The 16618-nt window shown below is 40.6% G+C and overlaps 1 protein-coding gene across 1 annotated transcript; it reads right to left on the bottom strand.

Moving 5' to 3' along the window:
- Positions 1 to 814: 814 nt before the first annotated feature.
- On the bottom strand, positions 815 to 13533 carry LOC137297085 (uncharacterized). Its single transcript, XM_067829070.1, has 20 exons — positions 13265 to 13533; positions 12584 to 12789; positions 12150 to 12488; positions 11881 to 11938; positions 11451 to 11709; positions 10729 to 10856; positions 9933 to 10141; positions 9541 to 9717; positions 8731 to 8945; positions 7799 to 8149; positions 7089 to 7194; positions 6565 to 6773; positions 5937 to 6018; positions 5122 to 5544; positions 3532 to 3860; positions 3341 to 3440; positions 2644 to 2825; positions 2246 to 2443; positions 1756 to 1946; positions 815 to 1346 (listed from the first exon to the last, which is right to left on the bottom strand). Exons 1-20 carry the CDS (start codon positions 13442 to 13444, stop codon positions 1074 to 1076), a joined length of 4215 nt encoding a protein of 1404 aa, XP_067685171.1. The 5' UTR covers positions 13445 to 13533; the 3' UTR covers positions 815 to 1073.
- Positions 13534 to 16618: the final 3085 nt, after the last annotated feature.

Genomic DNA, 16618 nt, shown 5'->3' with positions numbered 1-16618 from the left:
TTCGTCTCTAAATCGTCTCAAAGTACACATTATGTAAACTATTGCTGGAAGTTGAATATTAAAACTGGACGTATGAGAAGTATGATGTTCTACGAAGAGCCAGGTGTCTTGGGTTTGAACGTGTTCGGTTGTAAGTAACCATGGTAATGAAAATCAGATCTGACCTCTAGCTAACCTCCTGGTATGCAAGACGCATGGCATCCCCTCCTGCAAGTGTCTTAGATCGAATTATAGTCCTCTCCACCCAACAGTTAGTGAATACCCGGTAGAATCGTAGATGGCCATAGTAAGGTTGTGTCTGTGTGTGCGTGCGTGCGTGCGTGTGTGTACGCGCGTAGAGTATTCATAAATTATCCTAAGGATAAAGATGGCCGCTACCAACGACTCTCCATATCCCCCTTACATGCTATCCCCCTCACTTGCCCCCAAATACTGCCATGAAAATGAAAAATCTAACTGGTTGACCGGCATTCTTGAAGTTGGCGAGTAAACAGTGAAGTATACACGTTTACGGATAGCAACGCCTTGTTTGTTGCAAACAACAACGTCTGGCCTTATCCACTTATTATCAGTCACTTGTTGTCAACGGTACGGCTGCTTGTGACAGCATACTATGCATATGTACCTCTCATAACTCGGTTGCAGATACGCTTGTTATCTGTGTCATAGTCTAAACCAGAACTTTGCTCTATGCAAGAAACAAGCAGCACAAAACCTGCTAAAGCTACTACGTTAAATAACATACCGTTTTCACGATATATGTTGGATATCGTAAAACAGGAAAGTACTAAAACAACACAGATAACACACCATATTAGGGAATATATTTTATTCAATAAGATATACCTTGCGCACACTGACTGATACATGACAGCATTTCAGATTGGATATCAAAGTAACTCACAGTTCTATAGGTCACTGATCAGAGTCCAGTGTATTTCATTCATTATGTTCACCGTTTTCAAAGAACCAAGAAACAAATCGCACATGTATCACTATCACACAGGAATATCTAAAAAATATTTATTTGCTTAGAATACGTCCTAGCCATTAGCAGGTGTACAATATGTCCATCACATCTTCTTGATCCAGTCCAGCTCCCACTCCTTCATGGCTTTCTTCACCTTGTTCCTGCTTCTGCTCCTTTCAAGACTCCTCCTCCTCCTGTGATGGGGGATGTCGTGGACGCTGTACGCAGCAACAGCAAACCGACTCCACCGAGGACAGGCCGTCCCTGACCAGTACTCCAGCTTCCTCTGCAGGGCGGACATTACGTTGTCCTGGTCCACCGTGTCCGTCAGATGGAACTCCACCTCTGTCACGTCCCGGTTGTAGATCATCAGGATCTGGAACAAAATAACAATCTGCAACAGCGCTCCTTTAGAGAATCTAGCTTTTCTCAGAGCGTCCACTATTGGTATTGATACGTAGTGTGCCCGTTTCCGAAGCTACGTGATTGTACAATGCCAGGTAGTGTCAAATGAAATAAAATAGCATATTTTCGAAGAGTCAAAGGTATCTGAACTGTCAGCAAGAGAGTACCACAATCTAAGTTAGTGAAAGTATCGTGAAGACGTCTTGTATATGACATAGTACAACAGTGTCAACATCAAGATAACATAATGATTCAGGGCACTTTATGACTAATTCAAAGCTCATCAGATGTCAGCCATTTTATTAAATCGGATTCAAGCGCATTAATTTCTTATCCCTGATAACAGTCCAAAACGGAAGCGAAGTACATTTCTTTCATACCTTCAACACGTCCCTCATACTGGCCATGTCTGCCTCCGACTCTATGTACACTTTCACAACACCAGACACTTGTTTTGCAAACTCTTGTTCCACTAGAGATATCAGGGGCAAGGGGTTGTCATCTCCACTGTATAACAACTCCTCTCGGCTCTGCTGAGGGTTAGGTTGGTACTTGGAATTCATCAGAGGCACTGGAAGCACACAGGTAATTATGGTGCACTGTTTCGTACGGATTTGCAACGAATTTCATGAAATACACATCACGCAGAATAGACTACTGTCTCAAAGATAATGCAGATAAAAAAGCGGCAAGTATCCTGTACAGATCGTCAGATATTAATGGCGAATATTTTAGCATGAGGAACACAATTATTTCAAAAGTTGCCATTTCAGTGTCCCGATTTTCTTCCGAAGGTTTAAGACACGAAAACAGACGTCTTTGATATTTTTTAATTGACAGACGACGATGACGTATTTATACATCACTCACTTATTAGGGAATACAGTTGTGTATTCTCCAAACATACATGGCCGTCATGACACGCCAGGGAGTGAACGCTTGATTCGGCGTTGTCGATGTTGAAGAAGGCAGCCTTGTCAACTACGTCTTTGAACTGGTTCTTGGCAAGCCTCAGGAAAGTGTGAACCATTCCCACACATCCACTCACCTTTTTATTCCATATTGTTCCTAAGAATTATACATGTGCAAAACAAATTGAAATGTTTTGAAACATCTTTAAATTATCAGAATATAACGGCAACTCTCTCCCTAGAAGAAGAACATTTGAAATTGCGTTTAAATAGGGCAACAACAAAATTGTGCACTTGATGTGAAGGTGCTTCTTAGGAACCTTGGGGATAGAGTAACAACTTATAAATGTGTCCTACCCTTGCCGGGACAACCGCCACAATTGTCCAGAACACACTTTTGTAGATCCGACTCTATCGCATTCCTGGTCATCGTAGTGCCTGCCACTTTCATCAAGTCATCTCGGAGTTTGTCGGCTTGATGATGTCTGTATTCCCTGGTGTCATGGCAGAACTGACTCTCTCGGTCGTGGAAACAGAACCTAATGAATGTATGAAGAGTACACAGTAACCTGAACATACTAAGTTATGATAACTCACATTTGGATATAAATGTGTGGGGATTGCTCAGACACGACGGCTCAGACACGATGATGCGGTAGGAAGTGAACAAAGCATTCTCACACAGTGAAGGCCGGGGTTAGATTTCCCACATTGCTGTAATATCCGAAAGCCCATTCCTGTTGTCGATAGTTGTGATATCCAGGAATAATGCTAGAGCGGAGTAAAACAATATTCACATACACACATTCCTGTTGTCGATAGTTGTGATATCCAGGAATAATGCTAGAGCGGAGTAAAACAATATTCACACACACACATTCTCTATCGTATATGAATATACCATTCCACACAATGAATTCTTGAAATATTTAGTTTGACACTTATCAAGTTGAAACATATGAAAAAGGAAACCTCAGGAAAATACAAGTACCATAATTTTTAAAAATCATAACAGATAAAAGTGTCCTTTTAGCAATTAAGTTATGAAACGTACCCAAGTGAACGCGTGTTGAAGGAGTAGTGTGCATATTGTTCACCAAGCCGTGGTGTTTTGCATGTTCTCTTCTGGTTCAGAGGATTAATTGCTGGCCCGCCTACAACACACACACACAGGTATATATATGCAGTTGATTTTCCGATTGTCACCAAAGGCATTTGCTGACATATTCCACAAATGTTATTTACCTTTTCTCAGTTCGTCCATGGAACTGTGCAACTTGTCGAAGACAGCCTCATTTCCTGCATTCCACACATCGGCTATGTCTCGAACATCACCAGATGTCATCGGTCGAATGTCAATGTATAAAGAATCACCATGACAACCTATGCCAAGGCCACGTGCTTGCAGTCGAAGCGTTGGAGAACAGCTTCTCAGAAAGGATTGTCCAATGTTTACAAGGTCCTCTGTTGATTTGCCTGCGATGGGCTTGACATGCATTGCTTGTCCTGCTTGATACCTCAACTTTTCCTGGGAATGTCTATGGTCCATGTCTCGCAGGTTGATAGAGTGCGACCTGTTACAACGTGTTACAACGAGGAGATAAATTTGTGGAAAGACACGTAATGTAAAACAACGGGGAAAGGATATCTTCATATCATATTAAGTACCATATTCCACATATCTCTCCATACCGCGTTATAATGTTCTACCAAGTGCTAAATATAATAGTTACTATAAAAAAGGCAAACTACTGCTCATTATACGTAAGTAGATTACCAATCAAAGTTGATTATTAAATCTTTTGCAAATTCTACAATGATGCATCTTCTTTGAAAGACATTTTATATAGATGAAGGAAAACCAAGTTTTGTGAATAGTCAACTCCTTTTACTGCAAGGGGTGCGACATTTTTGTATAGGTACCAAGCAAGTGATACAAACAGTTGTAACATTTAGAATATGTTATGTACATAGCTGCCAGTGTGTATATACAAATAACGAGTTTGATATATTCTGGATTGCTGATTAGTGATTCGAGGGGAGTAGGGTGATGTACAAAGTAATAGTAATTTAAAAATATGCTGAATCAGTTTATGCAATAGATAAGTTGATAGTTGAAGAAAGTAGGTTGATGTACATATTAATTGATTCTGATTACAACACACAAAAGGGAGCATACAAGCCAGTGGACGAGGTATGGGTAAATTACTGGTCACGTTTTATTAGGTGGTGATGAGATAAAATAAACTTGATCCCTGTTCATGGAGGGGTTGAAGCGTTGAATTTTTATGGCTTGTAGAAGTTTCGTAATCGGCTATGGCGGATTTGGAGTCTTTTATTTTTGGGACTGAAGTTTTGTATTCTTTAATTCGTAGTGGGGGAGGGCGGGACGTTTCCCATATGTAAGACTCTCAACATTGGCAATTTATCTGGTAGACTATTCCTGTGGGGTCTTCTTTAGTTGTTGATGAGGGTTTGCCTGTGACTTGGAGGAGGTTTGGATGGACTTGCCTTTCTCGAACAGAACGCCCATACCTACTTGCTGCTGAAGAAGTCGTCTTATCTGATGGCTGACTGCTGGGACATATGGGATACTTATCACAAAGGGAGCTGCTTGTCTACGGGGTGATTCAACCCCACAATGAACTGGGATCAAGGTTTTTTATCATTATGAAGCTATGTACATATTCTAAATGTAACAACTCTATATATCACTCTATGCTTGATAACGGTGTTAGTATCTATATCGAAACGTCGCACCCATTGCAATAAAGAAGTTGACTATCAATAGAACTTGGTTTTCCTTCAAAAATGTACCCGTAAATATATACACACCTGTAAGCAGTATTTGGAACAACTCTGACATCTTGTCCAAGATCATTTACCACCAGCTCCAGACAGTCAACAAGGGATGCATCGAGTCTGAAGAACCTTCTCTCTGAGTGTTTGAAGTCTGATATTTTGAAGTGTTGCGAGAGTGCTATGTCCTTATTAAATCCATCAAACAGTAAAGACTTTCTGGACTCGCCAATCAGTGCTGGGGGATATGCATAATCTTCATCCTGAACCCCAACTGCCAACACTGTAGTTACCGGGAAAGGGACAATTGTTGCCTTGTAGCCGTCTTGGAGCTTGACATAGACGTCAATGTATGAGGACTTGGAGCTGTCTATGTAATCAAAGCCTGCACATGTCGCCAAAGAGTGAAGTTGGGCTGTGGTTGGTGTTGTGCCTGACTGACGAGTAATCTGGAGTTTTCTGTTGGTATAGTATATCCACTGTGACCGTGGGGTAACAAAAATCTATATTGATTGTTGTTTTTGAACCAATCACCTTACATTCACTGCACTCTAGCTAGAAATGCCCCTGATGTAAAGACAAACTTTTAGAACTAATGTTCCAATTACCGGTTAAAATGCCACTTTTGTACCTAAATCTGATCTTTATTTGATCTCCACTGATTAGTTGTTGGCACATAGTTAAGGAAAACTCGTATCATTGGTTACGGTATCAATGGTTTTGCTAAGGGTTTTCTCACTTACAATGTTACATATCTGATTGACATACTTCAAGATTAAATTTGAACTGTACTTCATGTATATGTGACAGTTTATATTATATGCGTGTTCTTTGAATTGCAGCACCTTTACCTCCCATTCATTTCAAGCAGGATATCGTCAGACGATCCTCTGTGAGCTGCTAGGGCTGGCTTTCCCACACTTAGTTTTGCACCTGTTGTGAGAAAACAACATAAATAATGCTGACGTGTATATATACGTACTGGGGCAGTAGAGTAGTCAGTGCGTGGTTCATACAAAATACATGTCTGTACATTAGTGTGTGTTCCTTCCATTTGTGATGTCCCTCAACGCCATAACGTCATACATCTGTGTTTCCGTTCAAGTTTAAGTAAATCTAATTTCAGGATTATTGGTTACACTCCTACATTGGGGGTTGCGTCAGGTAACCTATGATCGACCTATGACCGTCCAATTAAACGAGAGACGGCCGAACAGACTTAACCAAACAACAGCTACTGTCTAGGCTTTGGTGGGACCACCCGACCCCGTTAGTCGCCTCTTACGACAAGCACAGTCGCCTTTTAAGGCAAACATGGGTTGCTGAAGGCCTATTCTACCCTTTCCCTTTACGGGTAAGAAACAACCCAAGAAGAATGCATAAAACACCACAAAACAAAAAGAAGAAAGACAGAAAAGACCTCAGTAAAAAAGCCCCAAAACATTTACCTCATCTTGTACTAATATGAAACACAAATACCTGGATACTGGTGTTTAACAATGGCAGCCAATCGCCGTAGGCGTATTGCCATTCTAGGGGTCATGACCCTCGTCTGACACCAATCCCAGTGTTCCGTACTATCAGACCACTTGCACGTGCTCTTGCATCTCCTGGTCGACTGATAGCATGTGGCTGATGGTGATCCCTCGGGTTTGAAGATAACGTCTTCATAAGGATACTGAATTAATCTGAAGAAATGATTTAATTTCATAATTGTGTAGTAAGTCATACTGCAAAGAATTCACGTCTATCTCAAAAGATATCAAAGTTAATATGGCATCGATGAATAATAGAGTGAGTGAGTTTAGTTTTACGTCGCTTTCAGCAACATTCAAGCAATATCACCGCGGGGAACACCAAAAACGGGTTTCACACATTGTACCCATGCGGTGAATCGACCCGGGACATGGGCGTGAGGAGCGAACGCCTAACCACTGGGCTATCCAATCATCCCGACGATTACTAGAAACGCAACTGACCGGCACACAGAGATACAGACATACCTGTATTGTAAGTCATGTTCCATCAATGGGGGGTTGATGACATGGCCAAGAACATCACTTGGTTTGACACGACCAATCTTGCAAGCAGCAGAAGCCGACTTAAGCACTGAAAACAATTGATCCCCATTGTGACCCCAACATACGTCAACTGGGTTATGTTTAAGAAACGGCATTTCACCTGCGAAATTTGAGTTTGTGAATCCAAACCGAATGGCTTCTGTGATGCATACATCTTTAAATGTGGAGATTAAAGACCCTGTAATTTTTATCTAAAGTTGCTTTCTTGACATCAGTGTTATTATGAATGTGGTAACGAAATGCATACATGTAGCGTAACAAGTCCAGTGTGTAATACAGATGTACATAATATCATCATATCTTTCAGGTACTAATGAGAATCTTGGGAGAGGGACCCATAATTCCCAGTGGAAATCTGCCAAACGGTTTACTATAACCTATAAACGTTGGTTCGACTCTGAGAATCGCCTTCGCATTGCTACTTATTTTTTGTCAACTGGTGAAAGGCTTTTCTTCTAGAATACGCTGAGATATAAATGAAACAATGTTCAAAGTAGCTCTGAAACAACGTCTGAGAGGTTTATGTTCCAACAGCAGACACAAGAGTAACATGCCCTGTCTCATGCGCTTCCCAACTGACAATTATTTCTTTTGAACGTTCTCTTAGTTTTAATAAGCTTCCAGTTTCCTACCAGTTTCATTCATTGTTCTAAGAAACGACCCTTCGTCTACACTGTCTCCAGTTGGTCCGATTGGCGATCGCTTTGACCTTGTTTGGAGTGACGAACCATCATGGACGCAGAACTCAACATGACCGGAAGTGACATCAAAGAATGGGAACCCAGCGCAAGCACCAAGTTCTGCCAATCTCTTCAACAACGGGGCTGACGATTCCAACTGCAGTGATGTAGTTTTGTTAGGGTGTTCAGTTGTCAGCGCCACCTGGAGAGCCCTTCCGGAATAGTGAAGTGAAGAAGCGCCATGATTTCCTTGAGGGTGATCTGACGTTGGTTCATCCCATGCTTCAAGCACCACCAGTTTTCCTGAATTGCATGCAGATTGTAGTTTTACCTTGTGATAAAATGCACAAGTTATTGTTTATGCATTCTAGTTCTCCACTTTCCCAAATATGTGATACCCCTTTCCTGTATGTGTGTATATAAGCAGAAATATACGTTCACATGGTGTACTTCAGGTAGCTATTGTCTAAATGAACAACTGATTAAGAATCTTTATTCTCATGTAGGCACAACATGTCGGTCCGATTCCCTACATGGCTACAATGTGTGAAGTCCATTTCAGGTGTCAACACCGTGATGTTGCTGGAATATTGCTAAAAGCGGCTTAAAGTCATGCTCACTCACAAGACACTCTTTGGTACTTGTAAGTACTTATGCCAGTACTTATAAAACACTGGTGACCATTGTTATAAACCTCCTTTCGCCATCCCATCGATTTGAAGGGGCCTTCGTATCTTCAAGTTCGAATGTATTGAATATCATTGGCGTTCAGTCCATCATTGGCGTTTCCGTTTTTTTTTTCACTTCTTGCTGAAAACCTTACACCGACACCTTTGCACCTAACAATAAACGATGACGCAAGTGTTTCTAATACGAATTCTTACGGTTTGGCCATTCCTGTGCGGCAAACAGTCCAAGGGTAGTCAACGATGCTGCTGCTGTAGACGTCATTAATCTGTCGGCGCAGACATCGGCCTCACTGTCTCCGTGATCACTCCACACACATGTACGACATGGTCGTTTTGACGTTCCGCACCAGCTTGCACTGTCTTTTTCTTCAGACCGAAACAGGATGAAGTCTCCGCCAATCAAGGTTAATCTGAGAAGTATTGCCTTTTTAATTGCCAGAAATTCCACGACTACCTGCGCTCATTGATACTCAAGTTATCGAAATTTAATTGATGTATTCTATCAATCGCATTCCGTTAAAAAACTTTGATATAATGTACAGTTGCTGGACTGTTCCCAGGAAATAGGTGAGGTAAAGGGTTTAACGTCTTACTTAAGAATATGTCGCTCGCATGACGACGTGCATGCGTGTGTATTTGTGACTGCATGTACTACCTAGACGTAAGCCGGATTTATAGTGCTAGTTCACAGAGATCAGACTTTGTTTTACCTATTAATGCCGAGCTGCAGGAGCCAACAAGTTCCATATTGGAACATATTTTGGCATGACGCGGCCGTACTTCGGACCCTAGACCTCCCGCTCTACCACAAGACCGTGGAGGGGGTCCCCAGGAAACAAGTTACCCCAAGTTACAATAGGTCACACTGATACTCCAACCTACAACGTTGAAGTTGAATTTGAAAGCCCGCAACGAAATGTAAAGAGCCACAAAAAACATATCAGACATCTGCCAAGACCATACTGTAAGCTTATGGTAAAATGGCGAAATAGAACGTGATCTTACTTATTAAAATTGCCATCTCCTCTGACGATCGCTTGTCCCACTGCACCACAGACGGCTTCCATTGTCTTCCCATGGACATCGGCGACTGGAGCAGCACAGTTCGCAGAGCAAATAGTAGACAGTGTGTCTTCTATCAAAGACTTATGGATGACGTTGGTGTCTACTAATCCCAGATCCCTGAAATATAAGAAAATATATAAGACGTCAGATCAGTACAATAAGCATATTACCAGATGATGTCCAGCTGTCTGGATTTATTAATTCCTGTAAACAGCAACAATTGAATTATTAGATGTTCTATCGTACAAACATTACGTCTGGCAATGGCTAACATTAGGGATCATGTCGTGACATGATATGACAAAGTTAATGAATCAAGTTAATTAAATTACCATACGGTTTTGTGGAAAGCTTTAGCCACAAAATCCGACTTGTCGTAGGTAAACATCCCATCAACTATAAGGGAAGCCTTTTCGCATCGACTGTACTCATCCTCGGTAGTGCGAGCGTACAGAACAGGCCTGAAACTTGCAATTTCCGGTGGCGTGAACACTAGGGACACGTCATGCTGAGACCACTGAACTGAAGTTTGTAGAGTAACCTGACAGATAAGACAAGACACGTTATATAAAGTGAAACATGAGAGATAATTTATTCTATTCTCATTATTGCAAGTTAAAGAATGACGAAATGGTTCGCGTTCAATATTCTGTCATTTATGTAGCGACGTACATGTGCTCTGTTATGTGTGACTGTTGGTGCAAACTCCATTGGGCATTTGCTCCTGTTACATTGCCAGCCGACGGAGATATAACGCCGCACATACCATGGCTACACTGCTCGGACACAAACCCATGCTTAATCCGCTTAATGACACTGGTCATTGAGGGTGAAAGCTAAAACATATTTTAAAGTCGTTTGACGTAGCCGTGGATCGAACCATGAACCTTCTGCCCCCCTGTTACTGTAGAGATAGAGTTGCTACTGACACATACGGTCGGGGTTCATGTTATCACTGGTGTCCAGCATGTTGGCACCAACATTAACAGTGACTACCTTCTGCTGCCCTATTATTGTAAGTTTAGAACGATATGGAGTTGATACTGGCACTTACATTCGGGCTTCATGTTATCATATTGACTCCAATATTATTACATATGTCATAGTCGTAACAGCTTATGTGCTCACCTCTTGATAAAGAGCCATGGAAAAGTTATATCTTGTTACAGAATGGCTATTGAATGATTTGTCTGAAGATGACCAGTCGGCTGTGGTCAAGTCTGTCCTAGGAATATGTCCGGATGTTTCTGTCGAGGCTGAAAGGAAAACATGATTTGTTCAATCATGATATTACAAGGTTTTCGGTAGAAAATGAAAACCTAGTCTGAATTATAACAAGGTGCGTTATGGGGTGATAATTACATTTCTCTGATATCAAAATGGAAACTTTTAAAATTTATAGGATTGTAATGGCACAATTCGACTTCGGTAATCCATGATTGCACAATGCCATTCAGAAAGTGGTCAAATGTGACATATGTCATATTGGGGATTACACTTTCTCAGTTAAGTACTAATTCTAGTACTTTTTCGGTTGAGACCCATCCGGGATTCGAACCCGCACCCTCAGAGTCAGGCACCTAATCGCCAGCACACAAAGTCTGCCGTATAACCCGCTCAGCCACGGTTCAGCGACTGAGGATGAGGGTTCGAATCCCGGATGGATTCAAGCACAAGTACTAGAATCTGCACTTTGGAAAGTGTAATCACAAATATGACATATGTTCGGTAATCAAGTGCAAAGCTATAGCAATTGCCTGCTTCAAATATTCGTGAATATTTGTCTTGAAATATCTTTTTGCAAGGGTGCAGAAAAATGGTATACGGTAATGAAACTACAGTTTTCATACTCGCAGTATAATTCCCTTGCACATGGAATTTGCCATCAAAGTTGATTGGCCCATCAGATGTTGCGTTGACTTCCAAATACACAGTTCTGTCATATGAGATGACAAGTTGTATGGGTGGTAGTTTCTCGTTTACTTTTGCAACTGGAATAGTCCGTAAAACTGTTGCAGGTGTCTTGTCCAATATAAGTCTTTCCTTAACGCCAAGAGCTTTTCTGAAGTCCACGTCGAAATCAACGTTGTGGATGGTATTGACGTCACTCTGTTACATTTTTGAGAATTACTATAAACATCTTTACATGATTGTTTAACCCCTGAGAAAGTATTATTGCAAAACGTTAGCTTTAGGTCTTAAGTATTCATTTACGAATGACACATATTTCAGAATTCCTGAACAGCGATTTAAAATTATCTAAAAATAATCGCATACAACCTGCATAAGGAACATTTTAACAACAGCTGTCGTGTTTCGTCTCTCTACGTTGAGGTCCCTGTAACAATAGATAAATAATTTTAAAACAGTGAAATATCCGTAGGTGGTGTGCTATTTCTATATTTTCTGAATAAATGCATTCTGTACTTCTGCACTTATATATGTCCATTGTAAGATGGATAATACACAGTCCTCAATATGCCTATATTGTATCAGCATATGTGATTATTGAATATTGATATAATGATCTATTGCTTAATAACACTTACATTGTATGCCCAATATGTCGAACTTCGAAACAATCCTTGCAGGTCAGTCGAAAGTCAACATCTCGTGGAATGGTACTGGTTTTACCTTTGACGACTTTTTCAACCTTGACCTCCTTTTTGCCTTGCTCCTTATATACATTGTACGCATGGATTGCCTTACCAGTCTTTGGGTCAAAATTGAAATTGATGGACTCGTCAGCATCAATGGCATGGAAGCTGATTTTGTCCAAGACGTCAGAGAGAAGATTGGACACATATCTCTTCTGGCGATGACTATGTTTGTTGGTTATGTGGGGATATCTGAGAAACACCTGTGCTTCCTGAAGTAAATCCAAGGCGCTGAAAAATTGATAGACAAAAATCGCTAAATGAACATCAACTGAAATAACATTAAAACACATTGGTTTGCTTTATGACATTTATGGGTTGGTTACCTGATGTCGATGCCCTCAACCTTGACCTTTGTATGACTGACGACATTCACACGTTGTATTTTCCTCACAATGGCCACGTGTTTGACGTCCAATCCATGTCTTTGTCTGACGTTGGTACTTATCACATACCATCCTTTCTGCCATCTGTAAGCAACCGAAGTGTCTCGAAGATTCACGATTATCTCCCCTTTGCTGTTTTCGGCAACCTTTGAACAGTGAGAAAATACTTTTAAATTGTCAGATTGGTGTACTGTTTCATGGCTTCAAAACTGGAAACATTGTTAGCCATATGCGTTGATTCATGAAAACCGATGACATGAACATGTGGGTGAATGAATTTAGTTTTACGCCGCCTTTAGCAGTATGTCCGCAACATCATGACGGAGAACTCCAGAAATGGGCTTCACACATTGTGACCATATGAGGAATCGAACCCAGGTCTTCTGTGTGACGAGCGAACACTTTAACCACTAGGCTCCCAATTAATATATGATCAATTAAAAGTAGTGTATATCTTACGGCATAGAAATTTGTGAAACATAAAATGCTCCTAATCACACAAAGAATCATCAACTCCGTGAACCGTTTCTTTATGCAATATGAATGAGCTATTGACGATGTGACGTTCAACATTTACTCACTCACTCACACACTAGATATGATACATGAAAGAATACATACACTGACGTCAGGCAGGACATCGAGATTGACGATGTGTGACACGAGCCCTCTAGAGTTCAGTTCCCATTCAGCATCGTCGTCAACGTCGCTGCTTCGACTTTGGTGTTTAAATCGACGCCCGCCATTGGTAGTGCTAACAGAAACTACACAGAATACAATCCATACCGGTACAATCTTCATGATGTTCCTCCCTGTATGTGTTGTGGCTGTGGTTTTTCTGTTGACATCAATCTGGTTCTGTTTACCGGTTAAGGATTGTACAGCCCAACCAAACTGAGTTAGACACGCACCCATCAAAAGATAAGCTATTAAAGGGAGGTATAGAAGACTAGCGCAATGCTGTATACATTTGTGTTATAGTATAGTATATACATTTGATACATGTTTATTGGCAATACGAATGTGTGAAAACATTCTGGTTGAAACTGAAAGTGTATATTGAAGGTAAATCATCAGAAACTGTTACCATGACAAACGTAAGTCTTAAGTGGTGGAATGTCACATTATCGCCCTATCGAATCATATACGTCTTACCGGTAAACAGTACATCCATACATCATGTATTTAAAAAGGTTATCACTGGGTACATTATTCATAAAAGCATTTTTTGCATTATTAGTAAAAGACATTTTTACAACACAGAAAAGTTTATTGCCAATAAAGGTAAAGAAATATTACAATTTAACAGAAAACGGTTGTCACTGTTGCACATACCCGTATGAACTTTTGCCAGTTTCTGTACTAATTCTTCTGATTAAAGTATTGTTTATATTTGTACCTACTGATTTGAATTAATAAAAACAATAGGAAAATATGTCTCTCCGGACTGCTGTGATTTCCGACCTGAATTGTTGTGGTCAGGGTTTCTAGACTGGGGTCCTAACCAATAAAAATCGATGTAAATGTTTCTGAGTGGGACTGGAGTCAAATAGCCGATGTCACAACAGTCTGTCTTGCCTGGAATCTTATCAACATATACTCTGTTGTAGGTGCATTTTAAATTTGGTGTTCTGTATTTCAATAAAGACTGGCATGGGCTTCATGAAATCCCTGATCCAAAGATTTCAGTAATTTTATGAAATTTTAGGGAATATGTGAAATAACTGAGGGTTACAGTGATTTCAGGAAATAACTGACTATTTTAGGGATTACACGAAATCGCTGATTTCATGCATCCCCGGTAACATATGGTGTATGATGCACTGTAACATATGGTGTATGATGCACTGTAACATATGGTGTATGATGCACTGTAACATGGTGTATGATGCACTGAAACATATGGTGTATGATGCACTGTAACATATGGTGTATGATGCACTGTAACATGGTGTATGATGCACTGTAGCATGGCGTATGATGCACTGAAACATATGGTGTATGATGCACTGTAACATGGTGTATGATGCACTGAAACATATGGTGTATGATGCACTGTAACATATGGTGTATGATTCACTGTAACATGGTGTATGATGCACTGTAGCATGGCGTATGATGCACTGAAACATATGGTGTATGACGCACTGTAACATGGCGTATGATGCACTGTAACATATGGTGTATGATGCACTGTAACATGGAGTATGATGCACTGTAACATATGATGTATGATGCACTGTAACATGGTGTATGATGCACTGTAACATGGTGTATGATGCACTGTAACATGGTGTATGATGCACTGTAACATATGGTGTATGATTCACTGTAACATGGTGTATGATGCACTGTAACATGGTGTATGATGCACTGTAACATGGTGTATGATGCACTGAACATACGTAGAAGCTAATAAATGTTTCCTTGAAGCTGTATTTTCAGCATTATTCAAAATCTGATTGAAGATGGGCATCTTCTTTAGTTATCACATCCATGTTTATAGAATGTTTACTTGTGAAAATTGTCTGGAAGATTCGGGAGTATTTCATTGTGGGTTCATATAGGTACATGAGGGACTTCGTACCCATGGGTCTTACCGCATGCTTGAGGCCAGCACGTGTTTTCAAGGTGACTTTTATTCGTAAAGAGATAAAGAAACCGGTTAGCTCGGATCTAAGTCTTTAAGTCCCAGCCTGATTATCACATCGAACGACCTTGGCTCATTTGGTTCAAATCTTTAAGAGACAAATGACCCAGTTGGGCCGGCTGCGTTTCAGGGACGCATTGCTTAGTTTGAAATCAACCCTTTAAGATCCAGGTTAAAACTGATCGTCGGACTGGCGACTGACGGTCCCGAGAGGCCATTCTCACTGACTTGGTTGGCATACGTCATTTTTTTGTTGTTGTTTTGTTTTGTTGGGGTTTTTTTCTGTTGTTTTGTTTGTTTGGGTATTTTTGTTTGGTTTTTTATCATGGTTTTGATCATGGTTTTGGTCCTGACTCGAATATTCACAGGCAGCCGCCTTACAGCTGGAATACTGTGTGGCGTTAAACAAAAAACATAAAACTTCGAAATCATTAAGCACTAGTCTGTGTGTTCCTGCCATACACGGTTCACACGTGTATTTTACGTCCAGTGAAATATGTTTTTCCGAGATTGATGATTTTCTTGCGGTGACGTTTAATACATACTTGAACTTGGTGTACTAGTTTCATCATGATGCATATAAGAGATAAATTCGTAAGTACATCCATAAGAAATCTTTGCTGAAAGCAAAGTCGTTTTGGAACGCAAACTCCATAAAGAGGATGTGTTTTTATGAGTCAACATGAAATAGTGATGGCATCAGGTGTTTGCGAAAGGATGAGCATATCCTGACTCACCTGTACAGGAGTACAGTTACACTGAAGCAAGAACAAAGGGAACATATAGATGGGAGACTGTGTGTTACAAAGCGAACATCCTTGAAGATCTACGTTAGAACTGATCTTCAGCCCATGCTTGTCGTGAGAGGCGACTAATGGGATCAGATGGTCAGGCTCCCTGACTTGGTTGACATGTGTCACCGTTTCTCAATTGCGTAGATCGACACTCATGCAGTTGATTATTGGATTGTCTGGTCCGAACTCGATTGTATCACCTTATGACTGGAATATTGTTGAGAGTCACGTTAAACAACAAGCACACAAAACATCGATTTCTTGGTGTTGATATTTGGGCGCAATCATGGCCACTTTTAATTATATATTGCTAAAGTGACATATCAAACTAGCATTGCCATAAACAGTAAGATGTAGCAGGACAATGCCATCATTTCGATCTATTCTCTTTGTACATGTTGACGTTTGTGGCGAGTCGACAGTGGTTAATGTACAGATACCCATATTCAGTTGTCCTGACGGCCTCTAAATATTCGAATCAGGGCAAGGTCTTTTCGGGATTGAAACCAATTTAAGCTGTATCAGGTGATG

Source organism: Haliotis asinina, chromosome 1 (genome assembly GCF_037392515.1).
Source record: "Haliotis asinina isolate JCU_RB_2024 chromosome 1, JCU_Hal_asi_v2, whole genome shotgun sequence".
Lineage (NCBI taxonomy): Eukaryota > Metazoa > Mollusca > Gastropoda > Lepetellida > Haliotidae > Haliotis > Haliotis asinina.
Note: the sequence above shows the minus strand (reverse complement) of the source record. Positions and strands in the feature narration are given on the sequence as shown.

Bases quoted from the DNA above. Each gene is read 5' to 3' on its own strand.
- LOC137297085 (XM_067829070.1), bottom strand. From the start codon at position 13,444: ATGAAGATTGTACCGGTATGGATTGTATTCTGTGTAGTTTCTGTTAGC. The intron at 12,790-13,264 runs GTATGTATTCTT...CACTGTTCAAAG, and splicing joins ATGTCCTGCCTGACGTCAGT to GTTGCCGAAAACAGCAAAGG. The intron at 7,195-7,798 runs GTAGGAAACTGG...AATTGTTTTCAG, and splicing joins TAGAACAATGAATGAAACTG to TGCTTAAGTCGGCTTCTGCT.